The sequence below is a fragment of the Anabrus simplex genome, chromosome 7 (assembly GCF_040414725.1).
Source record: "Anabrus simplex isolate iqAnaSimp1 chromosome 7, ASM4041472v1, whole genome shotgun sequence".
Classification (NCBI taxonomy): domain Eukaryota; kingdom Metazoa; phylum Arthropoda; class Insecta; order Orthoptera; family Tettigoniidae; genus Anabrus; species Anabrus simplex.
In genome coordinates this window covers 113,926,579-113,949,126 of record NC_090271.1, presented here as the reverse complement: position 1 = coordinate 113,949,126, position 22,548 = coordinate 113,926,579, and the positions used below count along the sequence as shown (strand labels likewise).

General features: G+C 38.5%; 1 protein-coding gene across 4 annotated transcripts in view; it reads right to left on the bottom strand.

Annotated features, from left to right (window-relative positions):
* Positions 1 to 22,548, bottom strand: part of Bmcp (uncoupling protein Bmcp mitochondrial) — a 122,455-nt gene that overhangs the window by 42,458 nt on the left and 57,449 nt on the right. For all 4 annotated transcript variants that reach the window (XM_067151258.2, XM_067151259.2, XM_067151260.2 and 1 more), the window contains 3 exons: positions 19,700 to 19,844; positions 17,772 to 18,048; positions 1,130 to 1,248 (listed from right to left, as the gene is read on the bottom strand). In XM_067151258.2, the coding sequence (XP_067007359.1) occupies positions 1,130 to 1,248; positions 17,772 to 18,048; positions 19,700 to 19,844 (541 nt within the window). The remainder of the gene's footprint in view (positions 1 to 1,129; positions 1,249 to 17,771; positions 18,049 to 19,699; positions 19,845 to 22,548) is intronic.

Here is a 22,548-nt window from a genome sequence, read left to right as displayed (position 1 = left end):
TTTTCGTTTTATCGCTAATTAACAAAAACCTAACTATAGTTTGAAAGTTAGCAAAAAATTCTACTTAAGCATTTGATTAAACTTCAATGAAATATCTCAATCATACCTTTCTGAACCAACCATTTATAATTTAAAATAAATAGACTGTGTTTCAAAAAAATGCAGATTGGAGATCTGATTGGTTCACTTATGGAATACTCTACTCAAAAATAGTATCTGAATAATTAAAATAATTATTTCCTCATACTTTCAGCAGGATAAGCTTCTGATTATTATTATTATTATTATTGACATTCAGTATCAAGATTGTATTTTGTGCTGCTGAAGGAAGTTGCAGTTATCCAAACTGCTAGTGAATGAGGAAGTAGAGGAACAAACAAGAACACTGCATAGCACAAATTAAATACGGCCTACCCTTTACAAACTTTCTTGGGCTTACAGGAGAACACAAATTATGATTATGATAATTTTATGTGGCTATTACTAGTCTGGTGCAGGCCTTGTAACGCAGACCCTCTGTCGAGGATAGTCACTATCTGCCATGTACGGGAAATTGCATGTTATGTGTGGTGTACGAGTTGCAGGGATGTTGGGAACAGCACAAACATCCAGTCTCCAAGCCAAGAGAGTTAGCCATTTAAGATCAGAATCCACAACCAGGTATCCTAGAGTTTTCTGAACTGAAGGTCACTACACTGACCATTCAGCCAAGAAGCCAAACATGATGATTACGATATGTGTTTATGTTCTTTCAACTGCTATCAGCTTTAAGAGACTCTGGAATGCCATACTTTTGCACTGGATGAGATTTTGTAGCACACCAGTAAATCCACTAATACAAGTTTCTTACAATTAAGTGTACCCTCAAATCCAGGAAACAGAATCAGAATTCAATCCTGAAAAGTTATGCATAAGAGGTGAACAAATAGCCAATTGTGTTAAGAAGCCAGTTTGAAAGAACTAGCTATTAAGAGTCTGGACAAAAGTAATGCAGGAAAGCTACCAAACTAAGGAACCATTGAAAGGCTCAGCTTAGTCTCATTATCACAACGCACATCTCACCCTATTATGAGCTCATGAAGAAAACAGACAAGGTAAAGGACTAAAATGAAAAACAGGAGTAACTTACATGAAATGATTGGAAATATGATTTCCGAAGGTGCCCATTAAGTGATGTTTACAGAGGTCATACACAGGAAGTTCAACAGCAGCGATGATAGCAGCCCGCTGTGCTGTTGGACCAACACCCTGAAATGTAAGAAATGTCAAAGAATTTCAATATGATTTTCCAAAACCTCTCCACCTGTAGTGAAAACAGAAACTCAACTCTTAAGAGGGTAAAAAATGAGATTTATGCAAATATCACACATTAAAAAAATATATTCACACATATTGACATACTGTTTATGAAATGATTTAGGACCTCATCCCTCTACAAATAATTATCTCTACATTGAAATCGAATTTTGAAGCAAATGTATCACAAAAATGCTTCTATTTACTAAAATCGTGGACCTTCATTTCCATAGAGAGAAAATCCACTTATGATAGCTACCCTAGTACTTGGAAAACCACGAAGGTTAAACCTACTGATTAATCCACAATAAGAAAATATATTTAATTTTCATTGGAATTTTTTTAAATGTTACAATATTTATTAATTTTTGGGCAGCTACCCCCTCCCTCGATGGTTTTTATTTATTAAGTTATACAGATGATTTGGTACTATTTAGTGTGAATCTCTCAAAATCGCAGTTGATATGGTATTTCTTGTTGAAGATTAGTAGGTAGTCAAAACCTTTTGAAAAATATTAACAGAGAAATTTGTGACTGTTCTGCGCACACCAAACAACATACCAGTAACTTCCCATTTCTTAATTTTATACTGCAAGTCTATTAATTTTGTTCAATCAACAAAGATAACAAACAGAATTGATATTTGTGCCCTTCTCTCATGTTTATCATTCACAGCAAACCTTTTAACCCTTACAGTGCTACGTCCGAGATAACTCTGGTACAGTAATACGTCACGTCCTTGCTGCGCCCGAGATATCTTGTCGGTAACTTTAGCTAAATTTCTGAAAAGGAAACATACCTTTGGAGTATCCTTTGTTTTTCAAACTTGGCTGGAAAAAAGTTACATCTTTTAGCAGCATAATGGATCATCATTCAAAACTGAGACTGCATTTTAACGTTATACGAGGTCAAATATCTGAAGTAATGCACTCAGCTCAGTGCGCAACCTAGTCTGGCAGCCCCACAAAGCACCTGTGTCCAGGGTTTGTGAAAATGGCTTCAAGTAGCGGACGGCGTGTTCTTTCCGAGTTCGAACTTATAAAATCTGTGAATACTCTTGAATTGGAAGAGGACTGATTGATTAATGTTTGTTGTTTAAAGGGGCCTAACATCGAGGTCATCGGACCCTAATGGTACGAAATGAGACGAAATGAAATGACAACTTAAAAGTCCAAAATCTTCCACTGACCAGAATTCAAAGCAAGAGGACGAAGAATGAATTGACGGATATGAATTTAAAACGATCAGTGGATCCGACGCACAATGCCTCACATGCACAGAAGCTGGCACAAAACAATAGTATTACTGACCAAGGGACTTCTTCTATCGCACGATGCTGAATCGATTATGTTTATAGTCGAAACGGGTCCAAAATCCAGGTCAACAGCCCCTCATAATGGTATTTATTGCTAGGAAAGTAGAACCATGCTATGTGTAATGTTGCGGTACTAATCTAAAGTAGCGGAGACTCGCGGTATTCCACACATTATGGTACTATTCACAGGTAGTGTAATGAGCACATGTAACACAGACCTATGGTGTTTCACACGTTGCGGTGCTATTTGCAGGCAACGCAAACCTATGGCGCTCTTCACATAAGTGGACTAACCACAGGGACTCGTACTATCCCGTGGAATTCCTCACATAGTGGGAACTGAAATAGGTAAGGCAGAACCATGGTGTCGCTCATACAGGGGTACAAATCACAGGTACAGTAGGACCCACCTGATTCACACACTGTCACAACTAATCACAAACCTATTGCGTACCTAACATAGTGGTAGTACGCGCAAGTAAATGCAACCCATGGTGTTCCCTGCGTGATGGTACTAATTACAAGTAGTTTCATGGTTCTAATTGGATCATCACTTGGTCGCCCCTTTCAACAGGCAGGAGATACCGTGGGTGAATTCTTCGTCTGCCTCCCCCACCCACAGGGTGGGGTGTGTTTGGTCCGCGAGAGGTATCGTATTTACGCGAATAATACCCGCATATTTTTAACCCTTTCCCGTCCACATTTTCAGTCCGCTTATCGCCAGATTTCAACCTATTATTTAGGAAAAAATGACGCAGAGCACACTGTTTCAGAAAAAGTTAAATATAAGAAAAACTGTTGATCACAATGTATTCAAATTTTCAATAATATTAGAAAACATACCATCACATCCCTTTCAGTATTCATTGCGTCATAAGGTTGTTGGTTCAAACCCCCCCCCAATCTTGGTACTCGACACAAAGGTCGGCTCCATTTGTCACATTCTCATGTTGTATGAATCCTTCTAAACCAATAACCGCGTGATTCTGGAAGTGGAATGTATACTGTATATCAGCTTCTATTTCCCCTGAGCAAGTGTTTTCGCATTCTGTATCTATGTTTCTGGAATGTGTGTTTGAATGCTGCACTGATATATATGCAAGTGGCTATCTCACTGAATAGTTTGTCTCCTCCTAACATATGTCAAAAATAATATATATTTCTCATAAAACTCTTTCGAAATTACGAACAGGTTCAACATCATCCATATAATCATTCGGAGTAACGAGACCAAATATTTGTGTTAACTGCAATGCCGTGGCATTGCAACCAGGCCCGAATTCTTGATATCTGTTTTCACTTCACTGTTATCACCCTAATTATCTTTGTTGATACGTTATTCCCTCACTAAAAATTCACCTCCACCCATACTCAACGATTCTGTGTCACTTTCGTCGCCTATATTCAGATCAGTTTCAATATCCGCAGTATTCAATCCCGCCATGTTTACAAACGAAACAGCTGTCCCGCGATCACGGAAGTTCAAGACCGTTTCCCAGGCAGCGTCAATACAGATTATCGCTCTTCTTTCATTTTCTAAGCCTTGTAGATCGTACTGCGTGTTCATCCATGCCTCAAACACTTCAAAGCCGAAGAAAACGAAAAAACTATCGCATAGCTCGTGTAAGTGTGCAGATAATGCAGCCTGGCGCTTTCGGGCGCTAAGGACCGGAAGGCAAAGTGAAGAGTCGGGCGCTTTCAGGAGGGAAAGCGTTAAAAAAAATTGAGGCACGAAATTGGGTGCGGGTTTTATTTGAGTCAATGTTGGCATTTTTAAGGAATCAGCTTTCCTGAAGTTAGGATGCGGGAATTATTCGGTGGCGGGGATTATTCGCGTAAATACGGTATTTTATTTCCCTCAAGTCCGCCAGCAAGCCGGTTAGGACCCCCCTATCCGCCACCTGGGACGTGCCACATGGGAGTATCACCTCTCCCCCTGCTAAGCCAGCGTAGCAGGTTCGTGGAATCAGAAGATGAGTACTCAGATAACAGTGATTTGGGTAGTGATTATAGTCCTAGTGACAGTGGTGACAGTGATAGTGTTGAGCCTCAAGTACCAGCTCCACAAACCAGGAAAAGAATTCGTTCTGAACCCGATTTATTTCAATGGCACATGGGTAATATTTTAAATCTGTAATACACAGTTTTGATGACAGTTCATCGGGTATATCATTCGGTGTGATTCATAATGAACCAACAGCTTTAGACGTATTTCAGTGTTTCTTTTCACGAGAAATTATGAAGCATATACCAGTTGAAACAAACAAGTTTTTTGTATTTGTTATGCAAACAATGCCACAATCTCCAAGTTCACGGCTACAGAAATGGAGGGAAACCATACCTGAAGAACTGTACCTCTTTTGCCGTGACAATGCTTATGGCAAAAATGAAGAAACTTACAATTCTTGAATACTAGTCAACTGATTCTCTAATAATGACCCTGCAGTTCTCGGATTACATGTCTAGAGACAAGTATCTTTTCATTGCGGTTGTTACATTTCAATAAGAACAGTCAGCCTGAAGGTGACAGACTGTATAAAATAAAAGCCTGTAATTAACCATCTCAGAAACAAATTCAGAGAAACATTCACACCATTCGAAAATATTTGCACTGATGAAAGCTTGATGCTGTTCAAAGGCAGGCTTTCATTCATACAGTTTATCCCATCAAAGAGAGACAGATTTGGAATAAAAACATTTGTTATCTGCGATTGTGAGTCCGGATATGTGCTGGATTTTGTTTACACAGGGTCAACAACAGAAATAAATCCTGAACGTGAATTTGGGGTATCAGGTGCAGTTGTCTTGACGCTAATTGAGAGGCACCTGCAGAAAGGACATGCATTGTGAATATATAACTGGTACTCAAGTCCACAACTGTATGATGATCACCTACACAAAAACAAAACTAACACATGTGGTACCGTAAGAAAAAAACAGGAGGGGTATACCGAAATTTATACAAAATTGAAGAACTGAATTGAATCAAAAGCGACAGATAACATGATTTTATTAAAATATCAATATGTATTTTTTTAAATGCTCCACCTATTCAATACAATATTTTTTTTAGTTCCGTTTGGGCCTGCTATGGACCACGTGGTTCTTATCTCTAGCAGCTTTCTTCTTTGACCAGTACTCCTTCATTCTTGCACTGTGAATGTCTTTTCGCTCCTGAGTCCATTTCACACCTCCTCCCGGACGTACTGTTTTTTCTGTTAGTGACTGGAGAGAGTTTGATGTTCTGATCAACGTTCTGTACCTATTCCTGTCATAAATTTCACTGGGAGCAATGTCCAATTCTTGAAGGTCTTTTCTGACGAGTCTTGCCCACTTGGCATTAGTCGCTTTCCCTCTAGAGATGGTGTGGAAGATTCTGGAGGTGAGCCTCTGATTGTCCATTCTCATGACATGACCGTAGAAGTTCAATCTCCTCTTCCTCATAGATGTTGTAATGCTCTCCAATTGTTGGTACAGTTCGTTGTTGTGCCTGATTCTGTACTTGCCTTCTTTAATGGGGCCCATGATTTTTCTCAGGATCTTCCTTTCCTTCAGCTCCAGTTTTCTAAGTTGCCCTTTTCTTACCATGTTTAGGCATTCTGAGGCGTATAGTACTGACGGTCTCACTACAGTAGTGTAATGCCTAATTTTGAGGTTAAGGGAGAGGGATTTGGATTTGTACATACTCTTACATAGGTGGTAGGCATTTTCCAATTTGATGCATCTGCTGTTCATGGCCTGATCTTCATTCATGTTTGGGGTTATCCATTCTCCTAGGTATTTGAAGGAGTTAGTCCTTTGTACTGTTTTGTCCCCCAGTGGGATTGATTTGGGTGCATCTTTGATGTTGGTGATAAACTGTGTTTTGTTGATGGCGATCTTCAGCCCTACTTTAGCTGCTATGTGGTCGAGAGAGGATAGTTGATGGATAGCTTCCTCCACACTGGATGCCAAGAGTGTAAGGTAGTCTGCGAAGGCTAAACAGTTGACTGTTAACTTGTCTTTCTTGTAGCCAATTCTCAATCCAGAGTCATCCTGTAGCATTTTCGTCCAATCACGAATGATTTTTTAAAGTAGGCAATTAAAGAGGATTGGAGATAGGCCATCCCCTTGTCTAACACCTGTTTTGATCTCAAATCTCTGGGACAGTTCCCCTCTGAATTTGATTCTGGCAGTAGTGTTGGTAAGAGTTGCTTTCACTAGATTTAAGGTTTTCTTATCTAGTCCCAGTTCAGCGAGTGCCTGGAAGAGTGACTATCTACTGAATCGTAGGCCTTCTGAAAGTCAATACGAATCTAAAATGAATTTTATTACGTGCAAGATAAAGGCGGGTACAGACATGCGCGCCTAACTCCGTAACGTAACCACGTCGCGCGCCAAGGTTAAACGGGGCAATGTTACGCACCGCGGTTGCGAGGTAAACTTTTCTACCCCGCGCCGCAGGTCGTAACGCGTAACCTACCAGCGTTCCGCCAGTTGAGACAGTGCAGCTTTGAAAGATGGATTTAGCTGCAGCAGCCTATATTTATTTGCATTATGCAACTAAACGGAAACATAGGCGATGTTGGCAAACTCGGCTATATTCATGTAGAACTACACATGGTGGTTCAAATTTGCTGGCTGACATGAAGTTTCAGACAGTTAGTGGGCGTTGTAAACATTTTACTTGCTAAACCTGACCAAGGCGTCGTTTCCGTTTCCAACGCTTTGTGTTGATTTTTGTTTTCGAGTTCCGCGCAAGGGTATTATTGCTTAGGCAATCAAGTCGGAGGTTTAAATGTTTCAATATGGGTAGGTTTTTTTTACAGATAGGTCTTATGGCGACGATGGTATAGGAAAAGCCTAGGAGTGGGAAGGAAGCGGCCGTGGCCTTAATTAAGGTACAGCCCCAGCATTTGTCTGGTGTGAAAATGGGAAACCACAGAAAACTATCTTCAGGGCTGCCAAGAGTGGGGTTCGAACTCACTATTTTCCGGATGCAAGCTCACAGCTGCACGCCCTTACCGCACGGCTAACTCGCTCGGTAATATGGGTAGTGAAAGCATAGTAAAACAATTATTAAACACGTTTTTCATCAAGTGAAAATAAACAAGTGATTGACTGTAGCCGACCCTGCTCAGCGATTTTCAGGCCTGACGACGGTTTTCTGTACTTTAGTTTTACAATATTATATTATTACAGTATATAAACCAACGGCCGTAGCCGTGTTGAAACACCGGATTCCGTAAGATCTCAAAGTTAAGCAACATTGGGCGTGGTCAGGAGGTGGATGGGTCGCCACGCGCTGTTGGTGGGGGGGTAAGGGAATGGAGGAGCGGAAAGGAACTGGCCACCCTACCGCACGTAAACTCCGGCTCAGGAACACCTCTGCGGAGGTTCGGACCTGCCTTCGGTCAGAATAACCCTTACCTACAGTATATAAGATTTTAGAACGGTGAAGTGACTGAACTGACCGAAATACACATTTCGTCTTTGAAAGAAAGTCGTAATTCTCTGCAGACTTTTCTTTTACTTTTCCTCTCCATGCCTTTCTATTACATTCGGGAATGTGCAAACTTATAAGTAATTCATAAATTTAATCTATAACAACGCCTGAACTTCTGGGGCAGGAAATACCACTGTCTTATGCGTGTTGTACACCATTACATTTTCCTGTCAGTTCAACATTTCACAAGAAATTTGTCAAATCTTGTCAAAGACTGTTCAACATTGCTGAAGGTTTGATAAGATTTGAATTGATTTGGCAAGGTTTGATAGCATTTCGTTTTAACATAAAGGAAAGGCAAACAGCTGTTGTAGTTGTTGGACTAGCAGCGGGGTACAGTCTGAAAACGAAGAGAAACGTGCAATAAATCACAATTTACATGGGCAAAATATTAATGTAGTTATCTTCAACATAATTTTTGCAATGTATTTACTGCCATAACATCATTTGTAGAGGTTAAGTTATACTTCATAGCTATACTCACATTAATTGAATAAAAATGACAGCAATGAAATGGAAATACGTATCTTATTACATGAAAACATATTAGAAATTCAATAATAATAATAATAATAATAATAATAATAATAATAATAATAATAATAATAATAATAATACATGTCTTTCCTTCTTTCTTAATCCGTTTACCCTCCAGAGTTGGCTTTTTCCTCAGACTCAGCGAGAGATCCCACCTCATCAATTTGATAGGGCCTAAAGTTGCTAAGAAGGATACCACATTCAGAGAGGCTATCTCGGTGCAAGAGAGACTGGCAGTGACAGTACGATTTCTAGCAACCGGTGATTCAAACACTAGTCTGCAGTATCTTTCCAAATTTCCAAACAGTCGATTAGTGTTATCGTACCGGAATGTGTCAAGCTCTGATTGAAGCACTAAACGGAAATACAAACGTAAGTAAGGAATTTATTGCTGGGATATTCTATGTTTCATACATCAAACATTATCTATTTTAATTGCTTATTCAACACAGAAACACTACTTTGTAAGTCTAATCAAGTCCTGAAAATCCATATCCACATCGTGGGAATTGCTTACTGTATTTCACTCAGTGGACAGACTGGAGTTGGAGTGAGGAGAATTGGGTGTAGTAGTAGTATTCGGCGAGGATAAGGAAGCTGAAGGAGTGGGTGTTGAAACGGTGTAACCTTGAAAATGTGATGGGTTCGGCAGCTGATGAACATTATTTTGTGCAGCATGATGGGGATATTGGGAATATGTAGAGTGAACCGGAGAATGGAGTGGATGGGGAAAGTGGTCATTCCTTAAAATGTTGTTGAAATGCCTGGGATGGCCAGTTAGCCACAACATTTCCTTACCTCTGTATATTTCAATAAAATGCAGTGTGTTTTGCTCGGTCCACAACATTTTTACTGATCAAGCAGACAGAGGCGAATGTGTGTTACGCGCCGAGGTCCTGTGTACGTCCAAGCTTGCTGTAACTTCCGCGTGCGCAGCTCTTTGATGTGACGCGGGAAAACCGACAAGCAGTGGAACGCAGCGAACCTCGTTCCGTATCGTTCATGTTGCGGTCTAAGGTTGCGCGACGAGGTTACGCAGTACCGTCCAGACAGGAGCGCGACGCGGTTACGTTACGATGTTCTGTTACAAGTCTGGACGCGCCTTAACGTGACTGCCATCAGGTGGTTCGACCGTAGGGAAGTTTGTATGCTGACCACACGACATACTGACAACATGAGACCTACAGGGAAGAAGACAGACAAGACTGTCTGTAGAGAAATCCCATTGCGTTATTGACTACTGTATAACAAGTACATGGGTTTTGTTGACCGGTCAGACATGATGTTCAGCTCTATCAAGAAGTCAATGAAATGGTACCAAAAGTTCTTTTTCCACCAGCTGGACATAACTGTTCTAAATTCTCATGCCTTCTTTAATGTCAAAACTGGACAGAACATATCTAGCATATTTCCAGCTACAGCTTATAAGGGAACTCATCCAGAAGTACCACGTTTCTAGACAAACCAGTAAAAGAGGACGTCCTACATCTGGTGACCAACCACTCAAGACTGACGGAGAGACATTTCCCATCCCCTGTACAACCTACTCCAAAGAAGGAATTTCCTACAAGATGCTGCTATGTCTGCTTCAACACAACACGCGAAAAGAAGAGGCGAGAAACCCGGTACATGTGCGTCAAATGTGACTTAGCGCTCTGTGTTCACCCCTTCTTCGAAATATACCACACATTAGTGAAGTTTTGCAAACGGACACATTGGAGTGTCTGCTGTAAATAATGAAACAATTTGGTGTAAATTATGTGAGTGGATATTTTAGTATTTAGTGTTTTCATTACATTTCTTATTTTGGCCAACCCTGACTTAAATTTAATTTTTGTTACATTATTAAACAATGAAATGTTCTTTGACTGCTTTTTATTAGGACATAATTAGTCATACCTGATCTATTCAAGATGACCAGTGAGTACTATGGCTATTATGGACAACCCTGATTTGAAAAATAGCTAAAATGTCTCACATTCGTAATCGTTGAAAGAGCATTGTGCAATCTGGTGAGAAATTAGCACTTGTGAAAGAGGAATATCGTACATTTCATTGGAAAGAGTATTATTGGCTCCTATGGACAATCCTGATTTTCTCTGTTCTTGAATTTTGTGGAAAAAATAAAACTGAAAGCTGTTCTGGAATTATTTTGCCAGTTCATATGAAATATCTTATCATTTTTGCACACTTTTCATATATTTCATGTATTTTGAGGCATTACATTTTTTAAAAATAATTCAGCACCGAGGGTTCTGATAGTCACTCACAATATTAGCAGCAAAAAGGTTAATGTTTTTAGCTAGTCATCATATGTTCCATGAACATATGGTCATGTTTTAATATTTTAATTAAATTGTTTTACTGAAGAAGGCCCCCAACATATATTTATATAATAAGTTTCAACATTTGCACTACCTCTACGCACTAAAAAGTGTGGATGCCAGTCCATTTACCGAGTTATTTTTAATTTTGTCTTCATTAGTAAGCAATTTCATGACATTTTCCATATCAATAACTCTGCTATTACAAGACAAATATGCACCACGCTAGTCAACTTCACGATTATGATCCTAATCCATATGCAAGCTATCATTTTGTACAAAATTCTTCAGAAGAATTTATTTTTGTGGGTTCATTTCCCCTTGTCCAGCTCCTGCCAGGTCGGCACTTCTCCACCATTGCCTTTCCTTCCACCAGTCCTCTTCAGTAACCATATTCCAGTCCAATCTTCTTTTTCTTATACTGTTCTTGACAGTCCATCCATATTGCTCTGGGCCTCCCTTTTTTCCTCTTTCCTTCTATCTTTGCCTCCAACACTTGTTTTGGTATCCTTCCGTCCTCCATCATAACATGTCCAAAACCTCTCAATTTATTCTCTCCATCCTATCACTCAATTTTTCTAACTATCTCTTTTCTGACCTTTTACTCTTCTTACTCTGTCTCTCCTTGTCTTCCCTACCATACTCCTCAGGAACTTCATCTCACTGGCCTGAATTTTATTTTCATTTCTTGCTGTCAAAGTCCAAGTCTCTGATGCATATATTAATATTGGGGTATAGTACATCTTGTACATTTCATAGGAACTTCTCTGTTCACTAAAAATAAATAGCCATGTTAAAGACTAGAACATGTTATGACCCTTATTTGGGCCATCTTCAGCTAGTAATCTGGTTATTAACTGAAATATATTTAACACATTAAAATATATTGAACATGTTAAACTGTCATATTTCACCAAGCTTTGCTTTTCATAGATTGGAAACTCCTCTTGTTGAATGAACATTAGAAAGTCTATGGTGAAAACATTTGTTAAAAAATGAAGAAAAATGCTGATTAAGGATCAAATGAAGCTGGAAATAACTTTCTCTTGAGCATTTGACCAAATACAATCATGCACTTCCTTCCATAGATCAAGATTTAGAAATTACGCAAATAGTTAACAAGGGAGCTTTCCAAAATATTCTCTAAAACTTCAATCTTAAAAGTAATTTTAGAAAGAAAAAAAACATCTTATTCAACAAGGTAATAAATATAAATTCTCAACCACAAATAAACAAGTTTTCCAACACATAAAAAGCAAGTTATTCCCATCCATCTAACTCTTCCTTTCCACGGCCGTTCCCTCAAGAGCAATAACTCGAGGCAATTGCCCGCTCGCACTCAAACGGCATATCACTACAGATTCAATAAATATGAATAAATAAAATTATGAATATTAATTTCAATGTTCCATATTGACATTCAAATCAATATTCTGTCAGAAAATACGGTCCACCGCAAAACTTAAGAGAAAGTTCCTTCCAGCCTAATTTGATCTATAGAAATGAATTTCATTTTATGGGTCCGTACTGAACTTTGATTAAATCAAATAAAATAATAAGCAAGTAATTCCACCTTTTTAATACAAATAATAGTGTTTATTAAATAAACATTTAATGGGACTAGTTTCGACCTATTTAAAGGTCATCTTCAGCCATATCACGTGCAGAATAAAGTATTTGAAACACAGTTGTTTTAAAGATGGTCTTATAACATAAGTTTGACACTATGAAAAATTGTTTATAGAATTTCTTGAAAACACGTTTGTTGTAAGAAATTAGTTCACTAAGCTGTAGGAATATACGAGAAGAAGTAGTCTTAAAATATTCTTCACCGGGCGAGTTGGCCGTGCGCGTAGAGGCGCGCAGCTGTGAGCTTGCATCCGGGAGATAGTAGGTTCGAATCCCACTATCGGCAGCCCTGAACATGGTTTTCCGTGGTTTCCCATTTTCACACCAGGCAAATGCTGGGGCTGTACCTTAATTAAGGCCATGGCCGCTTCCTTCCAACTCCTAGGCCTTTCCTATCCCATCATCGCCATAAGACCTATCTGTGTCGGTGCGACGTAAAGCCCCTAGCAAAAAAAATTCTTCGTAGTATTCAAGAACGTAGATACAATTCAAAATTCACAGTCTTGATGAGATGTGGAAATGGGCATACAGTAGAAGTCCATTATACCGAGAATTCATAACGGCGAAAAATTTACTCGATATAGCGAATTGTCGTTATATCCGATTTTTTGTAAAGTCGAGAAAACTCCCACACACATTAAAATCAGTATGAAATGGTAATCAGTTTGTTAAAAACTTACGTTTTCGCAGATAATATCCACACTACGGCTTACTTGTTTGTTGTTTCTCGAAATCCGACACTACGTGAAAGTGTGTGTTTAATTTCATTCTGAAAAATATATATTACTTTATTTCTCCAAATCGAAGACGACCCCTACTTTTTCCTTCAAAAATTTTAATCAGGCTTAAAAAGTGCTTTGTAAAATCATATGAATGTACCGTATTTTTTTGCGGATGTAAAATTATGCTTTATTTCAGCAGGTTTAATAACCATTAACTTAAAATTGGCATCATAATATCGAAAGGAACTCGTTGAAAATTTGCGGCAATACACATTCCACGCGTCTCTACAATACGACGATCCATCGAAAATATTCTTGCTTACTATAAAACTGTTACTTTCACTCAGCGTCAGATATAACTGGCTGCCACTACATGCACGTCTTGCTTGCCGGATTCGGACGACTTCAGCGGCTAGCGATGTATACGTCTTTGAAAGTCAACGAACGAGTTTATTGTGCCGCGGTATGGCAATTCCGCCCTTGCATTTTTGTGCACATTCCTCACAATTTCATCTTTGACTTCTTTAAAGCGTCCTTGCTGCAGGCCACTGCATGTATTTTTTGTGCAGTACGCATTTTTAAGCTATCTTTGTCCCACGGTAACGCCGAATATTGGCCTTAGTTAGGCCTATGCCGTGTTTCCTTGCGGCTGCAAAATTATTTTACATTTCTGAGTGCTTTAATAGTCATTAACTTAAAATTGGGATCATAACATCGACGAGAATCCGTTGAAAATTTGCCGGCAATACCTGTTCCACGTATCTTTACAATACGACGATCCATCACGAAAATATTCCTGCTGTCTATAAAACTTAATTTCACTAAGCGGTAGGTACAGCAGGCGCGTTATAACTCTGTTACCGAGTAGCCGTAACCTTTCTAAGAATTCGAAGGCTCGCATGTTTTGATGCCATTCTGCAGATTTCAGAAACGTTTTTGTAGAGAATAATAGAATGTCATTCTCTCTTCACTATTTCCTGAGATCCAGTGACGTTACACATAGACACTGTACAACTGGTCACCGCGGCTGGCGATGTATGATAAATAGGTGGTCGTTTATTGTCAACAAATTTTGTGTGCGCGCACGAGGGGGGGTGTGTGTGAAAAGAAACAGCGTGGTTACTGCAGAAGTTGCCAGCAGTGTTCATTACTATCAGGCCGCGAATGCAAAACGACCCTTGATTTTTCATATGAGATTCTGAGAAAAAACTATGTCTTCGATTCGGAGAAAAACAGTACAGTATCACTCCAGAGGCTTCTGTGGCAAACCTTTCAGTTTTCTTCTTCATATGGCATCACCTAACCTAACCGTATATGTATCGTGAAAACCTATTATCGCATGTAGAGAAACGATAACCTCCTCGCTAAAAATTGACATGGCAATAGCTTTCCGAAATTTAACTAGACGCGAGAAAATATAAACTATCCTCTGAAATCAGTGATGTACCCTGCTATATCTTGAGATGTATCACATTCTTTTTCAGTATATGCTATACCATTAAAATTAAGAGATAGTTTACTTCAGCCTTTATTTTTAATGATTTAACAACTGCTGTCGGCCACGTTATGTATGCATTTATTTACGAAAACGTGTTATGCTCTTTCATTTCGAATTTTCATTAGAGAACAGCAGTCGACGGGTATTACTAATCGACTCCAATATTTCCTTCGAATGTTGACGAGACACCTCACAAATGCACATAGCGCAAAAACTATACCGTACCGAAGATGATCGTTCGCATTTTGTGGCAAATGTTTCAGTTTTGTTATTCAAATAGTGTCACCTATCCTAACTTATCTGTACTGTATGTATGATGAAAACATACTTCAAGCGCCAGTAAAGAAATTATAACATTCCCGCTATAAATTTACATGATAATAGCCTTTCCGTAATTTAACGGACGCAAGAAAATATAAACTAACATCGTAATCAATGACGCACTCTGCCAAACCTTGAGGTGTAGGCCTATCTCATTCTTACTTAATTGCGATCGTTTATTCAGAGTTTATCTTTAACGAGTTAACGATTATCGGGCACATTATTTACGCATTTATTACGAAAAAAGTGCTCCTCTTTCATTTTCATTGTGGAAGAGCAGTCGACTCCGACATTGCCTTCGAATGTCGACGAGAGAGCTTGCTGGTGGGCATAGCGAGAATACGATACGGTACCGAAGATGATCGATCGCATGCAGTATAATGACTGGATGCATAAATATTGGCAACGGAAAAATCGATCCCGCATAATCGCTCATAATAACAGATGTGTCAGTGATAGGGCTCTCGCTGTAACCGAAGGATAATACACAGTTTAATACAGGAATTTTGAAGGGACGGACAAAAGTTATCGTTATAACGGGTTCTCGTTATATGCCGTACTCGCTATAGCGGACTTCTACTGTATATTGATTTTATGTCCTCAGTTAACGATTTTCGGAGACCCCAAACAAAACATACTAGGGTATGGATGGGTTAATAATAAAATTGAGACAATGAACATATGAAATTAAACATTATGATAATTAAACGTATTACCGCCACACCGCCACACATCCATAAATGCGGCAAACTTTCCTTTTATTTATTTTTATTCTTTCTGTCGTGGAACTTCCGGCACTATCCGGGCGATAGCATGCCTAACCTAAACAACGCAGACTCTCTTATTTCATTTACATTTACAGCTGTTAAGGTAAAACCTGATGTGATAAATGTAGAGAGCAAGCATGAAATATACTAACAATAAGGGTCTGGATTTCAACAGCCGCGGTTATCAAAAGAATGCTTCCAGTCACTATGTATTGCATTCGGAAGTACAACTCGTAACACACAACAGTTATCAGCTGATGGTTTGGCACGCTTTCTACAGCACGGCTTTATTCGGAAGGAATGGATTCTGCTACACATAAACCAACAGGGAATATCAGAGACCATCTCCAGAAACCATTTGGGAATGGATTCACACTGTCTGGACTCTATAGAGTCGGGAACAAAATCATTTTTAAAAAGGTTCAAAAAGATGGGACGTCGAATGCTCTCAATTGCAGTGCATAGCTGACGAGATGACAGTGAAGTTGTCACTTGGAATGATGACATGCCGTAGCAGGGAAGTTGGCAGCACAAGACAATAATTCAAATGAAAGCAGTGATCAGGTTTACTCGGCTTTACTATGTGGTAGGTCTACTGCTCAACTGACATAAACAAATGACTGGCCATTGCACAAGCCAATAATTCAAATGAAAGCAGTGATCAGGTTTACTCGGGTTTACTATGTGGTAGGTCTACTGCTCAAATGACAAATGACTGGCCATTAAGTTGGGTTTTTTTTTGCTATTGGCTTTACATCGCACCGACACAGGTAAGTCTTACGGCGACGATGGGACAGGAAAGGGCTAGGACTGGGAAGAAAGCGGCCATGGCCTTAATTAAGGTACAGCCCCAGCATTTGCCTGGTGTGAAAATGGGAAACCACAAAAAACCATCCTCAGGGCTGCCGATAGTGGGGTTCGAACCCACTATCTCCCGAATACTGGCAGCATTTAAGCGACTGCAGCTATCGAGCTCGGTATCAAGTTCTTTTGTATCAATACTGCACAATATGATAATACGATACCCTTATCTCTTTTCTCTACAGGGTCAAGTATGAAGCGAGATGAATCGTCACGAGTTTTTAGAACCGTATGCCCTTCCTGACGTCAACTTCATCAGAGGAATTAATGAGATGAAACAAATGAAGTGATATGAGTAATGTACTTACTTTATATGTAGGTCTAAAAGTCCTGCTCACCATTTATTGTCTTTTTACATTTAGAAATACTGCCTTCCAACGAAAATAGCCAGTATAACTCAAAATACATTCGTAAGTTTGTTTAAGGACAGTATAGAATGTTTACATGTACAATTTATAGCTCTTAATAGCCTAGACGTCATGTGTTCACTGCAAAAAATTTTGAGGTTGTTGCAGTATAATCACTATCCTTGTCTGTAAAATTGGGGGGGGGGGGGGGGGAATGGGTCTAATACCCGAGTAAATACAGTATTTAAACTACACAAACCTTAACACGTACCGTGCTTTCTGCTGGACGTTACTGTACTGACCCTGTCATGTAGGTATAGCCCTGGTATTCAAGCGCATATTTGTTTGCATCGCCACAAGGTCGTACAGCTGCACGATGTCGGTACAGTCAATTGCAATGTAAACTGAGCAGTTGCAGAATTTTTTTGCCAAAAGAATTATTACTTTAATGTTTCTACTTTAGGAATTATGATTGGTTTTAATCAGGTCCACATTTTCTGATGACTATATAACTGGGAGCCCTTATGTATTAATATGACATTCAAAAAAGTTATACAAGCACAGTTGGACAAATATAAGGAATTTCCTTAATGTTTTCACATTTGAAGTAATTATTTCCTTTGAAATCAAGAATAATCACTATACTAACTGTTCTATTAAAAGTCTTACCCTCCAGAGTCCACCAAGACCTTCATGACGGTACACATCTTGGAATGAGCCAATGAGCCCACGTTGGCCTTGATCACCCAACACCTGCATACGCACTTTGAGCACATCTGTCGGATTTGCAATGGCACTGGATACCATGCCTGCCACAATGGCGCAACATATGTTAACACCAAGTTCTTCCCCATTCTCTTTCTGACTTACAAGGCGTTTCAAAGAATAGTAAGTTCCAAATTTGATTGTTCCGTAAGTAGCTTGCCTCAGTACTGCAGGCCAAAGTCTGAAAATATATAATTTTAGTCAGACACAACATTCAGCATATTTCACTAGAATGTGAAGCATTACACATGTTCTTGAATAAACTTCACAACTAAATACTGGCAGTCCCAACAATTTAATCAGATTATAAGAGCATAGAATAATTAAATATTGTAAGAAGAAGATGAAAAAATCTGAAAATATTCCGAATACTAAAGCCAGTTGAATTAAATGGGATTTGACCCAATAAGTGGCATTTTCACATTTGACTGTTTTACATGTAACAGCTTCATTTTAGATAATAATCCTGTATTGACTATAAATCAAATAGCAGATATTTAAGATTAACTTAAATATTAGCTATTTGACATATGACTGTTGTCAAACAATAAATTAGCAACAATTCATTTTTGTAAATAAACACAATGGACTTTGATTAGGTTCAAGTAATTAACCATTTTTAAGAATTATTCAAGCTATTACAGGATATTGCCCCTTACTTGAGAAAGTTACCACAGTATATGATGGCAATTATTTCTCAACACAATCTACATTTTGGATTTACTTTCCCCCTCCTTACAGATTTCAGACTCAATATGTATCTCTCATGCATGTTCCTCTGCTTATAATCAAGAGAACATTTTCCATATCAGATAGCTCTTAACATCTTTTATGCAAAACTAATGGGTTTTAGTATTTTACAGTCTCAAAATACACGTCTGGCATCAAAATGCTCAATGGCAAGAAATATGTTTTGTAATAAACCTATAGGCAAAATTTTAAAAATGCATAATCATGTGTTCTACAAGCATTTCTAATAAACAGGTGTTGCATACAGTACACACATATGAAGCTAACCAGTTTATCAGAATCCTGACTATCTGTTGCAGGGAAAATCCTAATTAATAAAAGACTGGTGAAGTAAAGGGAAGGTTAAGTTTCACCACCCCAAAACTTTGAACAAAATAGAAATCCCCTACGCACATAACTAAAATCAGGCAACATTTAAATTTAAATCAGTTGAATCAAGTTAGTCTTGCTATTGGCTTTACGTAGCACCGACACAGATAGGTCTAATATTATTAATAATAATAATAATAATAATAATAATAATAATAATAATAATAATGTTATTTGCTTTACGTCCCACTAACTACTTTTTAAGGTCTTCGGAGACGCCGGAATTTAGTCCCGCAGGATTCTTTTGCGTGCCAGTAAATCTACCGACACGGGGCCGTCATATTTGAGCACCTTCAAATACCACCGGACTGAGCCAGGATCGAAACTGCCAAGTTGGGGTTAGAAGGCCAGCGCCTTAACCGTCAGAGCCACTCAGCCCGGCACAGATAGGTCTTGTGGCGACGATGGGATAGGAAAGGCCTAGGAGTTGGAAGGAAGCGGCCGTGGCCTTAATTAAGGTATAACCCCAGCATTTGCCTGGTGCGAAAATGGGAAACCACGGAAAACCATATTTAGGGCTGCCGACAGTGGGATTTGAACCCACTATCTCCCGGATGCAAGCTCATAGCCGCGTGCCTCTAACCGCACGGCCAACTCGCCCGGTAAATTGTAATTCAGTGTAAGGTTTAATCTTAAAGAATATGGCAGTATATTCCAACTTAGACCAGGAAGTACTTTGCTAAATAATAATGTTAATTCATGAAGAATCATACCCTGAATACAATGCACGGACACCTTCCTGTCTGGTGATCTGCAGCAGAGCATCTGTCATTCCTCGGTACTTCAATTCAGCATGCTTGCTACCTTTCTGGCCCTGGACTTGTAAACGAGTCTTTGTAGTATCAATAGGGAATGTACCTTCAAAGAATCACAAGACAAAGGATAAAGATATTGTTACAGTTCATGAACAAAATGGAATTAGAAAAATTGTGGATTATTTCATAAGATTCACACTAGAAATATCCTAAAGGTTTTCAAATTAATGAAGAGTTCAAATTGACATTATCATAAGTATTATATCCTTACAATGGAACAAAACAATAAAATGTACATTATTTTGCAGATAAATATTTTAATACCAAAATCCATCCAAGGTTGCCACTGTAGTATTCATAGGTTTAAAATCATATTAAATGATAAAGTGCAGTAATAAAATATCTTTAAGCTTAAGTTGGAATTCACGAGGATAAACTGGGGCAAATACTCGTTAATAGGAAGAGGAATTAGAGATTGGAATAATTTACCATGGAGATGTTCAACAGCTTCTTGTTTTCTGCTTTTGCCTGTGGGAATGAATTCCAAATGGATAATTCCTTGAGAAACAAAAAATTTGCCAGTATGACTTTCTCTTTCCTGGGATCCTGTTGGATTTTCTTTGATTGATCTTAACATTTGAGTCACTGTACACTGCCATTAGGATTGTGAAAGTTTTTTAAGATATTAAAACACTGGCAAAATTTACTGTTTGTACATTCCTCTTAAAAACCCACATTACTTCCTTTGCAGCATAAAGACGGCTAATAGATTTTTAATCGAAAGAATGCAGCAACACACATCGTCCTTTTGCTGTTCAAGGGTAAAATCATTCTGTTTATGGAAGGAGGGATAGAATGATGCAGTTTACACATTGTTACTTTAACTACATGCTTGTGGCTTAGGCCTACAAGATGCATAAAGTCCATACACTTTTGAATACAACTTTTGTACAAGTACTGTAGGCTTACACGAAACATCTCAGAAATCTGACAGAACTTTGAATGCTTTAATTAGGGAGTTACAAACACTTCTATGTATCACAAACTTTCCAATGTGCATGTTCCAGCCATTCAAAAATAAAAAGCATAAGTGTTTAAAAAAGCGCAAGACAGCTATTTGCAAACTTCACGTTTCTCCAAAAACTACTTTGTAAACCTCTCGTTATTGAACTTTCCATTCCAAGTGTCACCAATTTGGGTATAAACTATTACTTTACATAGGGAGCAAGTCTATTACCGATTTAAGCTACTTTTTAACACTATACATTTACTCAATACCAGACATCTGTATCAGACAGATTTATTCAGGTCTGAATGTGCAGAACTCAGAAATCCCACACTATCTTAGAAATGACAATTAGCTCTCATGTTTATGACCACTGTACTGTAGTGTCAACTTAATTAAGTGCACCCCAGCCCACATGAATCACATCAAATACGATAGAGACAATACGCGACACTTCCGGATTTAGCCTTGTTAAAATGGGAGACAATTCGCAAGTGGCGCTCCTAGTGGCGTGACCTGAAAATTCGTGCTAAATTCAAATATCAATGGAAATGTATATACGGAAATAGATAAATTATGTCTAGAAAGGAAGTGTTGCTAAAATACATTGTTTTTCTTTTCAGTTCTTTATTTATACAGCTGAAGAGGACCACTAAGTGGTCGAAACATGTCCTGTAAGTTTTAATTTTATTCAATTTTACCCGAGGCATTAATAAAGTATCGATTAGGTGGTTATTTATACTTACTTCTTGATTAAACATCGATACGGTCATGAAATGGACAACTTGTAATTCTGGATACATGAATGAAGAATTATTTACCAGGTTATTATTTAAAGACTGAAAGTAGACATATAATCAAGATGTGAAATGGACTGCTGTGAAAGGGCTTGGTCTTTCATTTACACATTACTTTTTTTGCTTTAGCAAACCTGCCTGAACTTTCACGGCTAGATCTGTCTTTTACCGAGCTCGATAGCTGCAGTCGCTTAAGTGCGGCCAGTATCCAGTATTCGGGAGATAGTAGGTTCGAACCCCACTGTCGGCAGCCCTGAAAATGGTTTTCCGTGGTTTCCCATTTTCACACCAGGCAAATGCTGGGGCTGTACCTTAATTAAGGCCACGGCCGCTTTCTTCCCACTCCTAGTCCTTTCCTGTCCCATCGTCGCCGTAAGACCTATCTGTGTCGGTGCGACGTAAAACAACTAGCAAAAAAAAAATTGTCTTTTTTTCTCATTTAAAAGCATTGTACATCACATTAGGACACTTGTCAATAAAAATATAAACACATTCCTTACACACATGATTCAATGAATTTACATTTAAGAGCTGGACAATTTTCCTTTTAACTTGAAGCTTACTAACAGAAAGAAAATCTATAGATTTAGCTGCAAAAACATTCAAAATTTCCCTATAAGCAATACTTGCCATTACATTAGGGTAAAGCAAATTTGCATCATCATCATCATCATCATCACATTCTTAAATCACCCATATTTTCTTCAGTGCTTGAAAACGCATTAAGGCATTCCAAATGGGCTAACTTGGAACACAACTAGCCACACACATATACATATGCATTTTCCTGAATTAAATTAAAACCCACAGATCACACCTACAACAACACATCGGTATTGAAGGTTAACTGCTGCACTAATATAATAAAATAAGCTTATTATATTTTAAGCCAGTTAAAATATGGGTCGCGAAGGTCAGAAGTTTAGGAAGTAGTCCTTCTATAAAAATATCTTTGTAACTGGAAAAATATATGCAAACACAGTATTTACTTACATTTTCTTGTC